We start from the raw sequence: 19,969 nt of genomic DNA, 5'->3' as shown, positions 1-19,969 counted from the left end.
ATCATTTTAAAAATAGAGTATTGGTCATGTATATTAAACATATTTCAGCAATCTATGATTTTTCTGGTAAGGGTTCTTCATTCACTAAAGTAGATTGGAGCTCTCTATGACTTAGTAGATACTGTCGCTTCTTAGAATTTCCATAATCAAAAGATCCATCACCTTGATTTGATGAGTTTTTTGCAGCTTACCAAGATTGGTCCTTAGACAAGAATTATATGGTTCCTTATTTAACCTCTGCCTTTCATACTTAGTAGAACTAATAGTGCTTTTGCTCTATTAACATAATCTTGGAGAGCATCAACTCCAACTCATATAACATGAGGTATCAAAGGAAGACTTTCTTTAAATCCTGTTTTCCCCTACTACAGTCTCTCTCCAAATCATCCTTTACAGCACTTCCAGATGAATCTTCCCAATGCAAAATCATAAGTGTGTCACTCTCTTGTGCAAAAATCTTCATTAGCTCCCCATTGATGTCCTATGCTTTAATGTGACACATTGGTAGTTCCTGTACAATTAAGTACCATATGTATGTTATGTGGGTATGTATGGGTGGATGGATGGATGGATGGATAGGTATGGTGGGATACTGTAAAAAATTCCATTGACTAAATAGAATCTGGCAATTAACATATATGACAACATCAAATAAACAATTTTTGATATTTTCCCTACTTACCTGAAAAGGCAGAAACGACTCTCCAGATTTAGAATAAATAGGGATATTTGCTTGTGTCCACTGAGATTTGGAAAATTCTAGCAGGTCACCTTGCTTCTGTAACTCACCATCTACAGATGTCCTTGTAAAAACTGAGAGTTGTGAATTCTGGGACAAATGATACCAAAACCGTACCTGTTGAAAATGTTTTAAGGGAAAATTAAAAAGGTCATATTTATGTGTACCAATCATATTTTACATAGTTTTATTGACAGATAATATTTTTATAACTTTAGCCTTCTCAATTTACTCTTCCTCAAGGAACAGGTATCACCCAAAGAAAGATGGTTAGAGAAGTTTTCATTTAACCAATTTATTAAGCAACTATTTCATGCATGGGAGACATGAACATGAAAAATATGTGGCCCCTATTTGAGACTCTAGGATGCTCACAGTCCGTTTGGATAGGTACGAGGCACATAAATAACTATAAACCAGGGAAGGCTATGGTACCTAGGAAGACTATGCCAAGGTAGATTACATAAGAGAGAAAAATAGCTTTTCTGAGAGTTCAATGAATTTAGAATTCAAAGTGATCTCATTAGAGGGAATCTAGTCCAACCCCTACATTTTACAAATGAGCAAACTGAGATCCAGGGATACTGAGATTTTTACATCCAGGTCCTCTTGTTCCAAATCCAGCACTCTTTACACTATATCAAGCTGCCTCCCAAAACTGAAAGGAAAATAGGTTATTTTCAGTTGGAGCAGTAGTTAAAAGTTAATTGAAGAAATATTATTTTGGCCAAGCATGATAGCCCACATCTGTAATCCCTGCTTCCTGGTAGAAGGCTGAGGAATTCTTGAGCTCAGGAATTCTGAATAAGAGGCTGACAAAGTATGCATACTTAGTATGGCACCAATATGGTGAGTCCTTAGAAAGCACATGGAAGGGGAGGCCACTGGGGTGCCTTGAGAGGGGCAAACTAGCCCAGGTTAGAAACAGCATTTCCAACCTCCATGCTCATCAGTAGTGAAATCTATTCTGTGAATAGCCACTTAATTTCAAGATTTAGTAAAATAGGGAAAAAGAGAAGGACAAGGATGAGAAAAATGAAGAAGAAAAGGTGAAAGAAGAGAAGGAAGAGATAGACGAAAGACAGGAAGAGAGAGGAAAAGATGGCTCTTGAAGGATGGGTAAGACTGAAATGGATAGAGATATTGAGGGGATACATACTAGATATGGGAAACTGAACAGCAATGGAAAATTAATTACAGAAAATGTGGAGTATTATATGAGAAAAGTGGTTGCCTTGAGTCTCACTTTGTCTGGTACATAAGTGATGAGAAGCTTTTGAAGGTTTATAAGCAAGGAACTAAAGTGGTCAGAGAACCACCATATAAAGAATAACCTGACAGTGGTAAGAAGCATAGACTGGTGAATAGAAGAGTAGGGGGAAAGGAGTTAGGAAAAATGCTTTGGATGCACTATATCAGTGAGCCAGGGAAAAGCCAATGAGAGCCTACTGTAGAGTGTGGTAACAAATAGTGGAAATGGAAAGGAATCATTATGGAGGTACTCTTAATGAAAATATGGCGATAAAGTTCAGTCTCAAGTCCAGTAGGCTTAGAAAAGAGTCTGGATATTAGAAAGATAAAGGAGAAGGAAGAGTCAAAGATGACTGAGATTTTGAGCCCAAATAATTGGAAAGATTAAGGTTCTACCGACAGAGAAGGGGAACTCAAGATGAAGAGCACCCTGGCTCAGTGGACTGGCAGCCAGCCTTGGAAGACCTGTATTCCAGTCTTACTCTGAAACATGCTGCCTGTGTGATCATGAGCAGGTCACTTAACCTCTGAGTGCTCCAAGCAACTTTCTACAGCTACAAATAGCAAAACAGAGGCTGGCCTACATTAATAGAATTCCCTTACCTGGGAATACCCTACACAAAGAAGTCACAGCTCCAGTACCTATCCCTTAAGTTGATGTAATCCTTTATAGTTAATAAACACTTTTCTCATAATAGCCTGTAAAGTTGGTTGTGAAAATACTATTGTGCCCTCTTCTTGGGCATAAAAACTTAAGCTCAGGTAAACGATGTGACTTGCTCAAAACTATAGAGGTAACAATCATTGGCAGAATCAGGACTTGTAAGTATTCTGACTATAAGTCCAGTGTGCTGCCCTCTCCAGAAACTCTGCAGATGAAATAGCAAGGCCCTGGAGTCCAGAGGAAAGGTTGGAACTTGAGTTAGAGATTTCATAGCCATCCACATAAAAGTGAGAGTTGGAGTCATACATAGATAAGAGCATTAAAGGAAGGATGAGAGAAATAGAGACAGACAAGGGAAGAGGAGAGAGACAGAGAGAAACAGAGAGAGAGAGAAAGACAAAGAGAGACAGAGAGAGAGACAGAGACACAGAGAGAGAGAGAGAGAGAGAGAGAGAGAGAGAGAGAGAGAGAGAGAAGCTCTATATCTTGGAGAATGTCTCTATTAAAGAGGCAAGAAGAGAAAGAGGAGCCAATGAAAGGCAGAAAGATAGGCCAAAAGAATAGGAGAAAAAGTAAAAGAGTTCAGGGTCACAGAAGTAAAGGGAGGAAAAAGGGGTTGTTGAGCAATGTTAAATATGGTACTAGGGAGAAGAACTAAGAAATGCCATTGGTTTCTCTTCCAGAACAGAAGCACTAAAGATGGAGAGAGCACAATACAAGTACACAGACACTTTAGGGTATTACCAGGAAAATCTACAAGAGGATGGTTATTTACGGTGTTACTCTGTTCCTGTGAAGTTGGCCCAGAATTCTTCTTCCCTGAAAACCTGTTATGCAGCTACCTAGGCACAACTTTAAAGAAATGAATAGACTGTTTACCAGACAGCTGAAACTAGGCAGCTATTTACCTCTATGAAGCAAGCATGAAGATAAACAAGCCCTTTCAACTTCGTATTTCAAAAAGAAATTTTCAGTTCTGAAATACACCATGTCCCAAAAGTCTTAGGATAGTCTTAAGCTTTAATAACTTCAAAAGTAGAAATGCTACAAGCATTTTAAAAATTTAAAAAGGTATTTAATATTTTAAATGTTGATTATCTTCTTACTAAATTCAATAATGCCTTGTTCCTCTAGTCCATTTTTGACCTTTGTAAAACTCCTGAATTGCTATTCAGTGACTGAAAAGATTATCTTTGTAACCCTTGCCTTGAGGTCATCCAAGAATAAAGTTTTGATGCCATACAGGACAGCTTTAATGTAACTGCACAAGAAAAAGACCAATGGCAGGTAACTGACATGGTCAAACAAGAGAACCTCCCCTGGCGATCCAATAGGCTGAGAAAGTGGTATCCAGTACCTGTCACACACAAAAAAATGCATAATGGAATAGGTCTTATCTTGCAAACTTGAAAATGAAAAACATTTTTAAAAAACAACATGCTTAAATAAATATAAAAGAAATGTGATATATTAGTAATATTATAGAATTTATGCTTGTGAAGTTATTAAATCTTAACTGCACTAAGGCTTTTAAAACATGCTGCATATTCAGATCCATCTGTATGAATTATCATTTAGCCAATTTTGACTTTCTTTGATTTACTCACCACAGAACTTACAAGGCTTATATGATACTATATTTTGTACTCCCTTATATAATTGCAGCCCCTAGAGAAGTAATGGAATTAGGTTTTCAAAAGAGCACATGGTACATTGGAAAAAGTGATGGATTTGGAGTCAGAGGATCTGGATATGAATCATGACTCTGAGTCACAGTCAGTATGAATTTGGTCAAGTTACTTGGACTCTATGGGATTCCATGTCCTCATCTATAAAATGAAGAGTTACACTAGATTATCTCTAAGGTTCCATTCAGCTCTAAGTCTAAGGGTCTATGACATGCACTAATAGTGGATAGATCTCTCTCTCTCTGGAAAGATCCCTCTGTTCAAACCATACCCCTGATGCTTACTAGCTATGCAACCTTGGACCAGTCCCTTATCTTCTCTAGGACTCAAGTTCCTCATCTGTAAAAATTACAAGGAGATGTCCACGGTCCCTTTCACCCCTTGTTCTATGATGCTTTGATCTTACTGCTTTATTCTCCATAGAGAATGTAGTTCACTAAGAGACAGAATAGCATACATTCAAAACCCACCTAAAATTTGTTCATCCTTGCAGGGCTCCATAAAACATTAAGCACCACCTCTAAGAGCATGCAAACACTTCCTCACTCTAATTCTTTGCACATTTTTCTAATCCTATCCCAATACTAGAGATCATCTTCTCATCCTACACTCATGTTATTAACAATGACCTGTTATCATAGTAATAGTCCTTTCTTTAGGGGAAGAAGGCATTCAGAGAGATTTTAATCTCTTGCCCCTTCACCCTCCATATTTTCTTACCAAAGTCTCTAATACAAAGAACAGTTACCAATTATAACACCACCTTAAGTATGGTAACAGATTCTATAGTGAAGAAAAAGTTCAGGATAGTTAGTGGAGCAATAGTCATTGGCTTGTACAAGATAAGCCATACCATTGTGATCATACAGAACTAGATTAAGTTCTGGAAGAGAACTTAAGCTCCACCTTGTTCAATCTCTTCATTTTACTGTTGAAGAAATTGAGGGCAAGAAGGGTTAAGTGACTTTCCCAAAGTCACTTTTTATTTCTCTACTATCTGGTCTTCCTACAACTTTATAGCTGAACATACTGAGCTGACATAATTTCAACATATTGAATTTGTAAAATGGCCATCTCATCCTCTCACAAAGAGATGACCACTAAAATTTAAAGTTGGAAAGGAACACAGAAATGAAAAAAGGAAAGACTGTCAGGAATAGAACTCTTTTCTAAAAGCACAGAGGGGATCCATTTCAGGTGCTCTGGGTTTTCATATCCTTTTCCATTGTTTCCTTCATCCTTAAGCATCTATTCCTTTATTTTGACAGCTTTGCTCTTTTCTAGGTCCCCTGTTCATAACCCTGCAGGAAACTAGTTCAGAGTCAATGAAAGTTGCCATTCTCAAATGTTCCCTTTTCTTAAAGTTTCAGCTCAAGAGATTATATTAATTCACTTTAAAATATCATTTTAAGGTTCACAGAGTGTCTTCTTCCAAACCTGAGCGGCAGATAGGTCAAGTAGCTTGATCGCCATGAAATACCCACAATGGAATTGAAATTCACGGATGGTAAATGATTCATTAAGGGCTAATAATACATAACCAAAGTCAGATTATGAAACCAGGTCTCTCCTGGTCCAGGGCCCTTTCTAGTTCTTCATCTTATATTAGAGTTTTACTCTCAGTTTTCACATTAGCTGGGTCTTTGCCACCAAATGAACACATGCCCTAGCCCTTTTGGAATGACCCAACTTTAAATGTTTCACTGCCAGTTTTAACCTTCATATTTGTGGAGAACTCAGAATCAAAATGCTTGTACCTTAATTAAAATATTGTGGAAAGATTTAATTAGTATTCCCCAATAACAATTAAATTTTAGCTTCCTATCGTAAATTACAACATGTCCTGAGTTTGTTAATATGCAATAGTGAACACTATAAAATAAGCTGTACTGGAGAGGTGCAAGCCCCACCAGGATTCCAAAGTATCAAGCTGTCATTCACTACATAACCATACTTTAATCATGTATAGGAGCAAGCACCAATGGGATTCAGCCTGAATTGGTAAGTATTTGAGAATTTTTATTTAATTTGCCATTTTCACAGGATTTGCATAAAAATTTGAAGGGAGTTACTTTTTTTTTCTTATTGTAGGGTGAATAAAATTCTCATATTTCATGAAAAATATATCTTTTTAATGAAAAAACAGCTAATAAAAGCTTTTTGATTCTAGTGTATTATCATACATGCCACTTGAATATGCAGTGGTCTATTTTAAACTCAAATAAATAAATATACACACTTATACACATATATACAAGTGTGTATATATATATATGTATATGTGTGTGTGTGTGTATATATATATATATATATATATATATATATATATGTATATATATATATATTTGATTTGCCCCCTACTAAATTGCAAGTTGCTTTTAGGCAGGTACTATCAACCACTTAATATCTGTGTGACTTCAGGCAAGTCAATTAAGTTCTCTGGACCTCAATTCCTTCAAATGTAAAATGAAGGAAAGGCATTAGATGATTTTGAAGGTCCTTTCTAGACTCAAGTCTATGAAATTTTGATCCTGTATCTTGGTCACTTCTATATTCCCATGGCACTTTACATATTAAATAGTCAACAAATATAAATTTAATGACTAGGTGGATGAATGTAAAAATCTGAGCCCAAGAGGAACTATAGAGTAAATCCAGCTGGACGATAGGCTCCTCAGCTACCTGTAGTCCTAGCCCCTTAAAATTTATTCTAAGCAAAGCTTCCAAGGTAACTTTTCTCAATTACCATATTGTAAATTTCCCCAAATGTATTTAGCTAAGATGTACTAGGAACTAAGGTTTCAAAGTCCATCAGTATTCTTTTATTTCAAAAATATTCTCTCCAACCATTCTCTTCCCCAAACTTTCTGCTCTAGTCATATTAAAAATACATTTTATAAAGGTGTTACCAACTGTATAGGTCATGACCTTCTACCCTTTAGGAAGTCTCCCTTCACCCTCTTGTCACGCCACTTTTGTGCCACAGTCCAAAACCCTATTCAAGGGAGAATGTTCCAATAAAGTATGTTATCTAAATAATGTCAAGAAGGTAAAGCCATAACACCTTTACCTTGTAGCTCTATCCTCTCCCTCTTTACTCTGTGTACTTTTGACGAGTATCCAATCTAAACGAATGCAACAAAGACATTTATTCAGCACCTACTCTGCATCATTCAATTCAGTATTAATCATCTATTTCATATAAGACATCATATTAGGTGGTGGGTAGCTAGGTGATACAATAGTGTGGCAGAATCAAAAAACTCATCTGACATCAGATACTTCCTAGCTGTGTGACCCTAGGCAAGTCATTTAACCCTATTTGCCTCTGCTCCTCATCTATAAAATGAACTGGAAAAGGAAAAAGTGAACTATTCCACTATCTTTGCCAAGAAATCTCAAATGGAGTCACAAAGAATCATACACAACTGAAAAATAACTGTACACATATGTTAGATGCTAATGTATATATATATATATATATATGGTATCTATATCTATAGATCATCTCTACTCAAATGCTAACTAACAGTTTTATATTATCTTCCCTAAAGAAGGTAATTTCATTGAAAGATTATTCTTATTCATACTTTTAATTCTATGGACCTCAAAGCCATCGACTTTTCTCCTCTCACTGAATCTGAGACAATGGTTTCCTGTGTCACCTTTTCTAAAGGGAATGGTTCTCTTTAATACTGTCCTAGAGTAGCTAGTGTTTCAAAAACAAGCATCAGTGAAGAACTCAGGGCCAGAACTATCTACCAAAACCTAGCACGATTGTCTAGGAGTGTCTCGTGCATGTGAATCCCCATTCACCAGACCCTCAACAATCATTTGAAGATGATTACTCAGGTAAGCTAACTTAATGCTGTACCTGCTAATACAATATCAAGATGAATCAACTTCTGTGGGAAAACTTCTCCCTCATCTGTGAAAGATAAAAGAATTCAATGGGAATACTTGAATACCAAGTCATTTAACATATTCCTTCTCCAAAAATTAAAAGCAGAATGTGACTTGTTTGAAGGAAGGGATGATTTTGTTTTTGTCTTGCCCCTCAATGCTTAGCACATTGTCTTCTATGGACTCTTGTGTCCAGTGGTGACGAGAGAGGAGCGAGTGAGGTTTTCATACAGGGTACTTTTCATCCAGAGGGTACTGACAATACATACATACATGCATACATACATACATACATACATACATACATATATATATATATATATATATATATATATATATATATATATATATATATATATATATATATACTCTTTCAATAGGTAGAAATAGTTGAACTTAAAATCTTACCAAAATAATTCTTTATAAAACTATGATGATGTAGTCCCTCCCTGACTTTCCTCTTCCCTCCTACCAATGAGGCTACATCCCAGATGAGTTCACCCCTCACTCTTTTCTCCTCTAGCCAGGAGAAGCCTCCTGGTGTCCCAGGGTTCAGATCTCCCCACAATAGGTGGTGGTCTAGGATTTCTCCCTTGTGAGGCCTTGTGTCCTAAGGTGTCAAGTCTCTTCTCTGCCTTTCTCAATTGAATTTTTCTTACCTCTCACCCCAGACATTCTTGTGGTGCTTATCCTGGATGGAATAACTGTTAGTTCAAGGTTTTCATGATGAGTAGGGGTGGAAATAAGCATTTATATAACTTTTACTATATACCAGGCAATATGCTAATAGCTTTTTTTTTTTTTGGCATCTGGGAAGTCATCAATGGGAATATTTCTTCCACGTGTACAAATTACAATCCATCTGTGTTTCCTTACTCTGTTGATCCTTATCCATATTTTCCCATAATTCTTCAAGTTCCACTAATATGCTAAAAGGCCTTCTCTTAGATCATATATTGTGGGGTAGTAGGGGAGTACTTGAACTATTTGTTATGCTTCACACTGTCCACATAACCAGTCCATTTTCTCTTCTGATCATAAATTTTCTCAGTGATGGCTTTTAAATCATGGCTTAAGTATATGCTCCAGAAGAAAGAGTATTGGATCTGGAGTTAGAGAAACTAGGTTCAAATCTCAGGTTGTCATGTATTCGTGTATTACCTGTGTGACCTTGGGCAAATTGCTTAGCATCTCTGGCTTTTGCTTCCTCAATTGCAAAATAAAGGAATTAGATTAGATGTCCTCATGTCTCCTTACATCTCTAAATCTCTGAGCCTACAAGTGTACAACCATAAACCATGACCTACTTGTGCCTATCATGGAGAGCTAATGCCCTTTAGGTCTCCAACAAATTTTACTTCTTGGAGTTCAGGATGTTCCAAGATTTGCAACCATACAACAGGACAAGAAGAATTTCTGCACCGAAAGTAGAATAACTACTGACTCATGTGCCTACTTACCCATTGTTATAAAATCTTTATAAGAAAGAAATACACAAAGAGAAAAGAGGTCTGCAGAGGAGACCATAACTTTACCATCACATAATTGGCTGAAAGATGCAGAAAATGAATACAAGATGTTTTTTGTGTTTATTGTTTGTGGATCACCAAAAAGAGAATTTTATTTAGTAGGGGAAAAGGCAGCCTGAATAGCTTTCCCCTAACAAGAAGTATATCATGCATATGTTAAGATTAGACATGATTTCTTGTCAAATGAAGCCTTGGAAGCAATTCTGTCTAAAGGCTCTCTGATTATTAATAGAGAAAAAGACAGAAGCCAAGAAGGTCTGCACTCAACAAAGATAGAGTCATGGAAGATTTCTTGCCAAAATTCCAAGTGGAAGAGAAATTCCCTATAAATGGTGAAGAATTCCAGATGTTCCTGTTTGTGCATGATACATTGATTGGATCAAGCTCCAAAACATTAGAGAACCTGGTCAATGAGATGCATGATAATTCAAAACTAATCTGTCTAATAATTCATATAAGTAAAAGTAAATGGATAAAAATGACCTAAAATTAGATTATGCTGTACAGTTAGATGGTCAGTCCACTGACTTAGTATATCATTATATATTGTGGAATGATGAGTTGGACCCAGGATTAAAAAGAAGGAAAAGGCTAGATTCTATTTGGGATATGGCCCAGTGCTTTGAATGATCCCATGCTGCTCCCTAACACAATTAATTGTATTTTCAACACCAATTTTGCATATAAACATATATATGTAAATATGTACACATACATATGTATGTATTTATCCATATATACACACATACATATGTATATTGTATATATTTGTGTATATATATATACTGTATGTATATATATATATATATCAATCCATCTAAAACTCTAAAGTTTGCAAAATAAGCATGTAATCAGTAAAAATTTATTAAGTGACTACTATGTGCCAAGTGCTTTATATGTACATTGTCTCTTTACCAACTCATAACAATCTTGTTAGTGCTTAATACATGTGCTGAACTGAAATGAAACATCTCTGGTTACTGTTGAAGACATGTGCTTTCTTCTCTAGGACGACCTATGAAAGCCAAATTTTTATTGATGACAAACATAAAATAATTCCGAGATTGACCGGAAAAGTAGCAATATCAAATCTAGAATTAAAGGTCTAAAGGGTCAGATCAGACTGATATGAGAGGTAGCAATACTAGTATTAGTACTAGTTGTGTTTTTTGTTTCTTGTTTTCAAAGAGGAACATGACGTCAAGGAAATGATGGTATGACGTGCAGCTGACTTTGATTTGAGTGAGGAAGGGCTGTGCAAGGTCACCAGCCTCACTTTCTTCTCCTGAGCCATCTGGATCCAGTGACCAGATATTCATCAGGATGACTGGATATGGCCCAGGATACAATGGGAGACCCCTGTCCTTTTAGGCTAAGGCCTTTTCAGGTACTCACTTAAAGGGAGGTAATGCCCATTCAGGAAATAGGCCTGGACTCTTTTTTTTTTTTAATTTTGTTTTCAGTGTTCTACAATCACTTCCATATAACATAGGTTTTTTCCCCTCCCTAGCCTTCCTTCCCCCCTTCCTCCCTGAGATGGCATACAATTTTATATATAGGTTCTACACATATATTCCTATTAAATACATTTTCTCCTTAGTCATGTTGCACAGAAGAATTAAAATGAATGGGAGAAATCATAAAACAAATCAAAACATAATACAAAAGAAAATGATCTGCTACATTCTGTGATTGAATCCCCCAGTTCTTTCTCTGGATGTGGAAGGCATTTTACCTTAAGAGACCACTTTAAGTACTTGCATTGTGATGAAGTTCTAAATCTACCAGAAAAAATCCTTGCACACTGTGGCTGTTGCTGTGCGCAAAGTTCTCCTGGTTCCGCTTCTTTCACTTAGCATCAGATCATGTAAGTCTTTCCTATAGGCCTGGGCTCTTTGAGAAGAGAGTTAAGGGTTGACCCCTTTAATTGAAAAGAAAAGCAAACTGAAAAAATCAAGTTGAGAGGAGAAGGATTGCTGCTCCAAAGAGAAACAGTTAGCATTGACATTCAGTGTCAATTCACTGAAAGCCAGGAGGGCCCAAAATATAGCCATTAAGTGGTGCTGGGCCAGGGACCCATTGGGGTCAAATTGTATGAGCTTCAGAGTGAACTGGGGGGAAGAAGGGAAGGAAGAAAGGAAGGGAGGGAAGGAAGGAAGGAAGAAAGGAAGGAAGGAAGGAAGGAAGGAAGGAAGGAAGGAAGGAAGGAAGGAAGGAAGGAAGGAAGGAAGGAAGGAAGGAAGGAAGGGAGGAGGGAGGGAGGGAGGGAGGGAGGAAGGAAGGAAGGAAGGAAGGAAGGAAGGAAGGAAGGAAGGAAGGAAGGAAGGAAGGAAGGAAGGAAGGAAGGAAGGAAGGAAAGAAGGAAGGAAGGAAGGAAGGGGAAGGAAGAAAGAGGAAGGGGAAGGAAGAAAGAGGGAGGAAGGAGGGAGGAATCTAGGCAGTAAACCCCAAGTGAAGTGGAAATTTACCTCCCTTTGGAGAGGAGAAGGAGAGGGAGAGCCGAGTTACCCAACTAGCTAGGTTCCCATTCAGCCAGCTTGGTCTACTCACAGGTTGTGTTTGTCCTTTATTTTCTAGTACTAATCCTAGTAGTAGTAAAGTAGTTAGTAGCAGCATTAAAAATAACTAACATTTACATACTGTTCACTATATGCCGGGCTCTGTGCTAAACACTTTACAATTATTATCTCATTTGATCCTCACTCCTTACAACAGTTCTGGGAGGTACATGCTATTATCATGCATATTTTACAGATGAAGAAATTGAGATTAAGTGGCTTGCCCAGGGTCACACAACTGGGAAGTGTCTAAGGTCAGATTTGAACTTAGGTTTTACCGACTCTAGGTCTGGCACTCTATTTTCTGCACCATCTAGTTGGAGAGGAGACTACGGTATGAATGATGCAGTAATATATATATATATATGTATATACATACATATATATGTATATATAGTGAGGCAATATGTATGCTCAATTAATGACTTGTTAACATTCCAACTAGCAGAGTAGGACTATTTTAGTCCTATTAAAACAAGGACTATTTTCATTTATATGAAAGACAAAAATAGATTATGGACTGACAGCTCCATCAAAGGACTGCAGACAATCCCTTTCTCTCACCCAGGACTATCTCAGCTGAACACTCTCTCTAGAAAGTTGGCAGATAATAAGCAAGGCTCTCCTATCTTAGGAACAACTGAGAATAAAGGGGAATTGATTATTACCATTGCTCAAATTGCCCCATTTGAAGTTGCTTCTACATAGGACAAAGAAGTGTTGATTGCCCTTCAATCAATGAGACTAAGTCTCACCAAAGATACAAAGAATCTTTTTTTTCACTTAAGTAACATTCATCAGAACTTTATAGAATTAAATGAATCCACTGAAATAAGAATTTTTCAAGATTTCATGGTAAACATAACACTGTTCCACTTGACCTTCTGATCTCACCACCATTGGACCTGTTCTCCATGAGTTTGGCAGCTATATACAGTTTGCATTTATAAATGCATAAGTGTACACGCCAGTGGGCATTTCTCCCTCTGGGTGTGTCTTCATTTACATACTGGATTCAATCAAGCCTTTTACTTAAAAGATTTTTGCAAAGGAATAACTTCAATTTACTTCCTCCTCAGACCTTATCTACAAAGTGACATGGTCAGATAAAAACCCAGTAGAGAAAGAAAAGGGCTGAGACTGTAGCTATACAACCACAATCCAATCAGAAGAGACCCCAAATCACTGAACGTTTCATTCATCCAGTTCTGATCAATGATAAAGCAGTCTTGGCAGCAGAAGAAAACACAGGTCCATTCTACAGGGGTTTAGTCAACCTCCATACTGCATTCATTGGCTCCAGCCTCTAAGGGTAGATGCATTGCCATGAAACCTCCTCTATTGATAGAGTTAATTAATACACAAGAGAATTTGCTTGGCCCCTCTCAGATGTTTTTGTTGAAAACACAACTTATTTCTCCAACACAAGCCATTGTTTGAATTCAATTCACCCTTACACATCACAAGCCTCTAATTAACCAAAATAAAAAACAGCAGACTCATGTTGTTTTAAATGAGAGGACAAGGCCTTCAGCAAGCCTTCCTTTTACTAACTTGTGAAACGGGTAAGATAAAAAAAGTGACATTTGAAAAGTGCTTCTAATTATTTCCATGCTTCATCAAAAGTATAATAATTTAGGCTGGCCATTTAAAACATCCTACTTCACGTATCAATTTTAAAGAATGTTTTCCCCATTATCTTTCAGATAAAATGAGCTGAGTTCTATGACCAACTCACTGAAAAGAAATTAATCAAAATGCTACTAATAAAGGCAGCTTGCTCCCATTTGCCAAGAGTTTTAAATGCATTATATTGCTGTCACAGTCCCTTGACCTTTGATGTGTTACCAAGAACTTCGAGTGATTTGATAATTTCTAAACATGTGCACCTATTATCATATTTTAGAGGTAAAAATCTGAAGTTTAAAATGTTTTAAATCTTTGAATTGTCTCCCTATTTTTAAAAGATGTTGAATATCTCCCTTTACTGTTAAAGCAAAAACATCCAATTAGGTTGATGCACAAGTTAGAAAATGCAGGAGACTTCATATTATGAGACCACATATTTTAGTTTATGGATGAGGCAAGAAGTCCCTAAGATTACAAGATCTTACATGTTGTATTCTCTTTCTGCTTTCAAAGAACAAGCTTTGCTAGCCCCAAGGAGACAATAAACAAACAAACAGACAAATAAATAAATAAATAAACAGAGGAAGTAAGTAACTATTGGGAAAATCAATCATGTTTGAGATGCCAGCATCGTGCAAGTCATTATCTGAAAGCTGGAGCAACTAGATGGGTCAGAGGATAGAGTGCCCAGTCTAGAATCAAAAAGACCTGAGTACAAATCTGACCTCAGACACTCACTGGCTGTGTGATCTTGGGCAAGTCATTTAACCCTATTTGCCTCAGTTTCCTCTTCTGTAAAATTAGCTGGAGAAGGACATGACAAAATATTCCAATATCTTTGGCAAGAAAACCCCAAATGAGATCATGAAGAGTCAAACATTACTGAAATGACTAAACGACAAAATTTGGAAGTTTTAAGTCTTCATTTCATCCTTTCTTCCCAATTATTATTTTGTTTTCTTTTGTTTCTTTTATAAAACTCTCCACATCCCATAATTGTGCTTCAGTGATATTAACTTCTACTTCTTCCCCTCCCTCAGTATTTCTTATCCAGGTCATGCATTCTCTTCTTATTCTCACTCTGCTTCTTTCTAGTCCTTCAGTACTCACTCTTTCTCTACCTTCTTTGCCATTTCAGGTACGACTCCCTGTGTTGCTATCAGTCAAGTATCCTCTGTACAACCCATTTCTTCTCGGATTTTTAAAGTAGTATAGCTCTGTACCCTACTGGATACAAATCCAAGGGGAAAACATCAGTCATTAAAATTTCCTAAAATCATTATTTTGGAAAAAAAAAATTAGGTTGTCATTCCCATGATGTTATCACATTCTACTATGAACAGCATTCATGGTTATACAAATCTGCTTCAGATTGTTATAATCTATTTAAATATGGAAAACAGAATATTAAATCTCCTCTAAAAACATAGCCTGACTTTTTTTTTTAATTCTAAGAATAACTTGCATGTTTTGTCAATAATCCATGATCTAAAAAGGCCCATAGTCAGGCTTTCTAATAGTTTCCATGTATCATGGGTGTTTTTCTGAATATTACTCTGACAAAACAGAAATGGGACTGGCTCAGAATTATAGAGCTAGATGAAGAGTAAAGCAGGTTTTTATTGGGATAGTCCTCATCAGTGGCAGCTCCTTCTGAGTGAAGCCAGCCATATTCCTCTATGTGAACCTCTTCCAAGACCTTGTCCAGCCAGCCAGTAATCACTATCAGGATATTGGTATAAATGGGAGGTGGAGAGGTGCCAGTGACAGCTTTTCACTGTCACTATTGCTGGGCAGCTGACAAGAGGAGTCACTGATCACATCAGCATTTCCACAAAGTGTAGAAAGAGGCTGTTGGGTAGTGGTGGGAGAGTTGGATCATTCCATTATGTATGAGCCAAAAATGCTTGACAGAGTGATGTTATTTGGTGAGAGGTGGCACAAGACAGTTATTTCATGCCATGTACTACAGTCTAGTTGCCTAAAAATATGCTCAGATTTCCACAATTGTATAAAAACCTTTCCCTTGGCTCTCCTACTCCAACCAGATATCCTCCAATTCCTTTTAAAGTTGTGCAAAAGTTTTCTACATCTTATTCCTTCTTCCCAACTGACTCCAATCCCCATTGCTATACTGAAACTGCCTCTCAAAAGTTGACAATGATCTAGTCAGAGAATGTGAAAAGTTTCTTTATACCCTCCTCCTCCTTTTTGATCTCTGTGTGGTATCTAATATTGTTGGCCACTCCCCTTTCCAGTCACACTCTCTCCCTTTGACTTTGAAGGCACTCCAATCTCCTGCTTTTCCTGCTGTCTCTGTAATGGTCCTTTTCTCCCCAACATCATTGCATGTTTTCCTTTCTCCACTTCCTCATGGTGAATGTTTATCAATGTTCTCCACTTTGCTCTCATCTTGATGTGACTCTAGACCAGTCATTAGACTTGCCTGTCTTAGTTTCCTCATCTGTGAAACAGAGATAATAATAGCACCTACCTCCCGCAGTGGTGAACATAAAATGAAATATCTGTAAAGTGCTTTGCAAACCTTAAAGCACTATATAAAATCAGACCATTATTGTTATTAATCTCTCCTTTGGCAGTCTCATGCATTACATTTGCATGGCTTCTATATCTATGCATCACATGGTAGTCAGAGGAAGCAATACAAGGACATGCTCATGGTCTCACTGAAGAACTTTGGAATTGATTGTGAGACATGGAAGACACTGGCAGAGGACCACCCAGCATGGCATGCCTTCCTCAAAGAAAATGCTGTGCTCCAAGAGTGAATGAAGCAGAATTGCAGTAGCTCTAAAGAAACGTGAGATAAACAAATTTGGAGTTATCTCCTCTCCAAATGTTCAGAAGGACTATTTATATCCAACGTGTGAGAGAGACTTCAGAGCCCATATTGGTCTAATCAGCCATCACAGCCACTGGACCTTGACCCCAACATAGTGATGGCATTTTGGTTCTCTTGAGAATAAAGAACAACCACCCACAAATCAATATCTATGTATCTATGCAAATGATTCCCCATTCTGAATCTCTAGCCCTGTTCAATCAACCAAAACTCCAGGCACCTTAAAGACATAGTCATTATTAATCCTGATTTACTGACAACACCTTAAACTCAACATGACAAAAACTAAACTTATTGCCTTTTTTCTTAAACCTGTTCTTCCTTCTGACTTCATTATTTCTATTAATGGTATGCTTTTTGAGTCACTCTCTCATTTTCATTACATGGATTTTGTTTCCCTCACCTCCCAATACCTCTGGCATCTGTTTCCTCTTTAAAAACCATTATTATTACCCTATTGCAAACATAGTCCATCATTCCACCCCACCTGGACTACTGTTTTGATCTTCCCATAGATTTTCTCAAGCTCCATGTGCCTTTCTCCCACCTCCAACCCATGCTTCACAAAGCCGCCAAACTGATTCTGTCTTCAGAGCTATCCCTTGCCATCCCTCTGCCCAAAGCTTTCCAACATTTCCCGTCGAGTCTTAAGAAAAATTTGAACTGCAGTGCTTGGCATTCAAGGTCTTTGTAATCTGGCCCCACTTTTCCAGCTTTAGATCATTTGTCTTGCTGCACATTCTTCACTCCAGACTAACTGGATTCTTTCCGACATCCTCACCTACCTAGACTTGCTAAAGTTTCCTACTTCTGTGTCTGCCTCATCCTGTTTGCTAGTCTTGGAATACCTTCCTCCAACTCTGTGCTGGTTGAATGTCCTACCCATTCTTTTGTTTTGTTTTAATGTTGCTTTTTTCTATACCTCAGTCATTTTTCCACAGCTGATATATTCTACAAGCCAGCTCCAGGACCCACCATTTCATTGAAATAACTCTCTCTCAAAAAATCAGATTCCTGCTCTATTAAGAAAGACTATTTCCTGCTTCCAGACCTCCACAGAATATTTCCTCAGGACAAGACAGAGAGAATATCCAATAGCATGGACATAGGAATCCTTGGGTCACAAGACCCTATGGCCTTTCCTCTTAAAATCTCTTGAAAAAAAAAAAAACTTGACCAAAGAACACAGAAAAGAAAGCAGCCATCAGAACATTGGCCAAGCATAGACGTCACTGCTGTTTGAGGATGACCGCCTCAAGGCAGGAAAAGGGGTCCCAAAACTCAGCTTGTATTTCTCTGTCTCCTGATTTCAGCTACTTCCACACTATCACTCTCCCATTATTTGCTTTCACCTCCTTTTATGCTTTTTTATTGACTCAATATTTGAAATTAACGAGCATCCCTGGGTGAAGGACATGATTTCTCAAAGGGGCAATGGTCCTAATGAATCCAATCTTACGCCATCAAAGCTTCATCAAAGATTATAATCAGCTGTGCATCGCTGCCACGCTGGTAAACCTAATAAAAATAATGATTATTATTACTATTGATAATAATAGCTAATATTTACATAGTATTTTGTAGTTGCAAAGTACTTTCCATTTATTAACTCAGCGTTCCTTTTGACAAGAATGAATAATTTAACAATTTTATTTAACTTACAGGTACGGAGTGCAGTAGATAGAGTGCTGGGCTTCGTCAGGTACACAAGACAAGCTCAAATCCAGCCTCACTGACCAACTGCCAGCTGTATGACCCAGGGCAAGTCACTTAACCTTTCTCTGCCTCAGTTTCTTTATTACAATGGAGATGTTAATAGCACCTATCTTATAGGTGAAGATCAAATGTGATAATACTTTTAAGGTGCTTAGCACAGTGCCTGGCACATAGTAAGTGCTTAATAAATGCTTGTTTCTTCCTCTTCCACGTGCTCCTCTGCCTACTCTGTCTCCTTCAGTTTAGTCACTTTTGTCCTTTACAATCCTGCACCTGCTCTTTCAACACCGATCAACATATCATCATACCTACATTCTTTCTTACCAACATCATTAAAGCCTGGAATAGTGTAGTGATGGGAGCATTATAGATAATTATGTTCTTCTCCCAATTCTTGCTCCAGCTAGCTATGGGACCTTGAGCAAATTCCTTTATCTCTCCAATGCTTAGCATCTTCAAGTTCTATGGTTTCAAATCCTATCAAACAGGACAAGAAAGTGTAAAATGCCTTAGTCTGCTTCTGCAGATTTTCTCTCAGCCTTCCTTTCCCAATTAATCATTATGTACCAAAAATTATTACAAAGAGCCCATTAATTTTTTTAAGAAAAAATATTATTTCTCCTTCACTCACCATTTCAATCAAATTCCAATCATTGCTAGCTGTTTCCAATACATAGCAATACAGGAGCCCATTAATTTTATACCCTCAGCCTTGTTTTATTTAAGTTCCTACTGGGCAAACTTTTTGCAATTTGTACAGTATCTCAAATAGTCAAGCTCTACAAATGACAATGGGCTTATTAACCACCTCATTCTACATTTTCTAGTTCACTGACAACAATGAACAAATGTGCATTAAGTCCCACCCAAAAATGATTAGCTCCAGGCTGCCAGGTGGACTAATCCTCATACCTCCTGGATATTCCAAGGAAAAATGCCAAGTTTCCACCAGATACCAAAGGTGGTAGTATGCTATAGGTTTTAAATGAGGGCCTACATCTTAAGTACTGATTATTTACAGAACATGTGGGCATGGGCTATCCATACATCAAGCTCAGGTAAGTCTTGCAAAATGACCCTAAAACCATCCATTTGGAAAACTAGCTTCAAAAAGACTCCCATGTTCCCTCAAAATCTTTAAAAAGAAAGACAGCTCTATTGACTTGTACTTTGCTTGTTATATGAGAAAATGAACGAATTACCTAATGAAGGTTCTCTCTGAATCAAGGGATGTTCATTCTGCCCCTCTACAGCTTTTTTCTAATATGTTATATCTATTGTTCAGGAAGGACAACTATTAACAGAATGTTCTGATTAGGATGACTGACTGGGAAAGTTAATTACCAGAAGCCCCTGGGTATACTCATTTTTTAGTGGAACTTTTGTACCAAAACAACATATATCACCATGTGTTAATAAAGGGCATGTA

General features: G+C 37.4%; 1 protein-coding gene across 4 annotated transcripts in view; it reads right to left on the bottom strand.

Annotated features, from left to right (window-relative positions):
- MALRD1 (MAM and LDL receptor class A domain containing 1) overlaps positions 1-19,969 on the bottom strand; it is a 1,140,778-nt gene that overhangs the window by 711,158 nt on the left and 409,651 nt on the right. For all 4 annotated transcript variants that reach the window (XR_011976660.1, XM_072651641.1, XM_072651639.1 and 1 more), the window contains one exon: positions 683-856. Coding sequence is in view for 3 of the 4 variants with exons in the window: in XM_072651641.1 (XP_072507742.1) it covers positions 683-856 (174 nt within the window). In the remaining variant the exon portion in view is untranslated. The remainder of the gene's footprint in view (positions 1-682; positions 857-19,969) is intronic.

Source organism: Notamacropus eugenii, chromosome 3 (genome assembly GCF_028372415.1).
Source record: "Notamacropus eugenii isolate mMacEug1 chromosome 3, mMacEug1.pri_v2, whole genome shotgun sequence".
NCBI classification, from domain to species: Eukaryota; Metazoa; Chordata; class Mammalia; order Diprotodontia; family Macropodidae; genus Notamacropus; species Notamacropus eugenii.
The sequence above is the reverse complement of the archived record's forward strand: the minus strand, read 5'-3'. Positions and strand labels throughout refer to the sequence as shown.